Source organism: Zeus faber, assembly GCF_960531495.2.
Source record: "Zeus faber genome assembly, chromosome: 21".
In the NCBI taxonomy this organism is placed as follows: Eukaryota; Metazoa; Chordata; class Actinopteri; order Zeiformes; family Zeidae; genus Zeus; species Zeus faber.
In genome coordinates this window covers 7,166,108-7,168,607 of record NC_137208.1, presented here as the reverse complement: position 1 = coordinate 7,168,607, position 2,500 = coordinate 7,166,108, and the positions used below count along the sequence as shown (strand labels likewise).

Sequence of the window (2,500 nt, the reverse complement as noted above, 5' to 3'; positions counted from 1 at the left end):
CATCCTTCGGGGGATTTGGGGAATGTTAGATAACACAACACAACAGCCGCGGCGTGGAAGTCGAGGACAAAGCGCTCGGCCTGAGGACTGTGGGAGGGAAGGCTCTGGAGGTGATGTCTCTGGTGGCTGTGACACAGCAGGGGGGCTTTCTGCTGTGAAAACAGGTGCTTTTCAAAGTCTCTCTCTCTCTCTCTCTCTCTCTCTCTCTCTCTCTCTCTCTCTCTCGAGAGAGAGAGAGAGAGAGAGAGAGAGAGAGAGAGAGAGAGAGAGAGAGAGAGAGAGAGAGAGAGAGAGAGAGAGAGAGAGAGAGAGAGAGAGAGAGAGAGAGAGTAGAGAGAGAGAGAGAGAGAGAGAGAGAGAGAGAGAGAGAGAGACAATGAAGCTGGGCGGCCCGGTGTCTTATTTCGGTCCTCCACTTTCATTCGAGCAGCTCGGGGTGAAAAGGTGAACTCCAAACAATGACTTGTGGGGAAGAAATCTTCCCACTAACAACCCGCCCATTGAATCGTTTGACGGCACGAGTACATACACACACATACACAGAGCCTTGAAAAGCATTTTTCGCCCCAACCCTCCCCCACCTAAATAACCACAACTTGGGATTTTGATCAATTTGCTCAAAGGAACACAAAGCGGGAGAGAAGAGAGAGAGAAGAAAAGTGGGCGAGCAAGTGGAAGAAATAAAGGTGGATCTCGGAAAGAAGACACACACACACACACACACACACACAACACACACACACACACACAACACACACACACACACACACACACACACACACACACACACACACACACACACACACACCCCCACTCACGGGGTCCTTGAGGAGGTCGTCCATCTCTCGCGGTGCGGCTCTGGGCTTGAGCTGCAGGTCGTCGCTGCCTTCGGTGTCGGAGGCGGGCGGCGAGTCGGCCAGCTCCAGGAGCTCGTCCCTGGACCTGGGGCCTCGGAAGCGGATCTTGTCCAGGCGCTTCAGCATGGTCAACACCGCGCACCTGGCTTTACCTTAACATGGCGGACGGCAACCCTGCGGGAACACCACAGCGCCAGGGGATTCAGTGGGACGCTCGCCGCCGCCGCCGCCGGCCCCGTTCGGTTCTGACGCGTTTGCCGCCAGGTCGAAAAAAATTGCGCCCCTACAATCGGCCGCCATTTCAGGCTGGCGTCGTGGCGAGAATCTAAAAAGGTTCCTGTCAGCTCACGTATCTGGGTCATTCTCATGAAACTGCCTTAAAACATGTTTTTAAATAGTTCATTTTAATATTAAAGTACACAATGCCACTATAATGGCCGACTATTATTACTACTAAGAATTCATGACCCAAAAAAACACACGGGTAATATTTTTTTATTAAATATCCATTTTTAACATGACAATAGAAAGAGTAGTGAGGGAACGTAGTGATACACAGATTATATACTTTTGCACTGTCATTGTGTGTTCCGCCATTTGAAGTGCACTCATCGCCGTAAAAGCCGTCCATTTGCATCTTTTGGCGCTTGAATGAATGAATGAATGAATGAATGAATGAATGAATGCAAAGTGGGGCAGTGCTGATAAATGTGCAATATGTTGATCAATATATTGCAATCGTATTGTATTAACATTGCAATAACTTAGAATTTAGATACTGTAACAAACCAGTAATAACATGTTTGTAGTTATCTTGGCCCATATTGTATGCATATTCATCCAATACAGAAATACCACAACTATCTTGATATATTCATAATTCATACCCACAGCCATGCATGCAACAATACCCCCCGCAGTCGCCTTTTCATTTAATTCATTTTTTGATGTTCTGCATCACGTCTTGGCAATGATTCATAATCAATAAAGAAAACGTTCAAACGAAAATAAAAACAAAAAACAAAACTCCCAAGCGAGCCGTGCGTGGAGCCCTGTGGGCGATGCAACGCTGCTCTGGTGCGGAGCGGCCCCCTCCACCTGTTGATGGGAACTAAAAATCCCTCGCGCTCCCAGCAGCGGGTTCCACTTACACCCCCTGCCGCCCTCGTTTGGGGAAAGTCGTCTCGGTGGCGGGAGCGGCGGCGCCGGAGGACCCCCCCCCCCCCCCCCCCCGGGGGGGCTCCAACGCTTCTATTTCAGAGCCAAAAGGTGAAGTGTAACCACGACTGGAGGATACAGACACTCAAATGGTGTCATTTCACAAAAGGAGATGCTCAAAACAACTGGCAACAACTGAAGATTCCAAAACAGGGCTCTCACTAATACACTAACCCCGCCTCCAATTTGCTTTTACATTTTGCAATTAGTAACGTCCATTAAGTTCCTTGTCTAGAGTTTGTTTTTAACCTGTTCATGAAAATTAAACTGTTAACTAATGCTTTATTATACCAATGGAACAAAGTATATATTATATATACTGTATATATTGTATTATATACCACACACACACACACACACACACACACACACACACACACACACACACACACACACACACACACACACACACTATATTCTATGTA

At 47.7% G+C, this 2,500-nt stretch overlaps 1 protein-coding gene across 1 annotated transcript in view; it reads right to left on the bottom strand.

The window, feature by feature from the left end:
• Positions 1-2,500, bottom strand: part of gramd4a (GRAM domain containing 4a) — a gene marked incomplete at its 5' end in the record, with an annotated part of 52,967 nt that overhangs the window by 45,271 nt on the left and 5,196 nt on the right. The window contains 2 exon segments of the mRNA XM_080022146.1: positions 819-1,003; positions 1,006-1,031. Coding sequence (XP_079878272.1) covers positions 819-1,003; positions 1,006-1,031 — 211 coding nt within the window.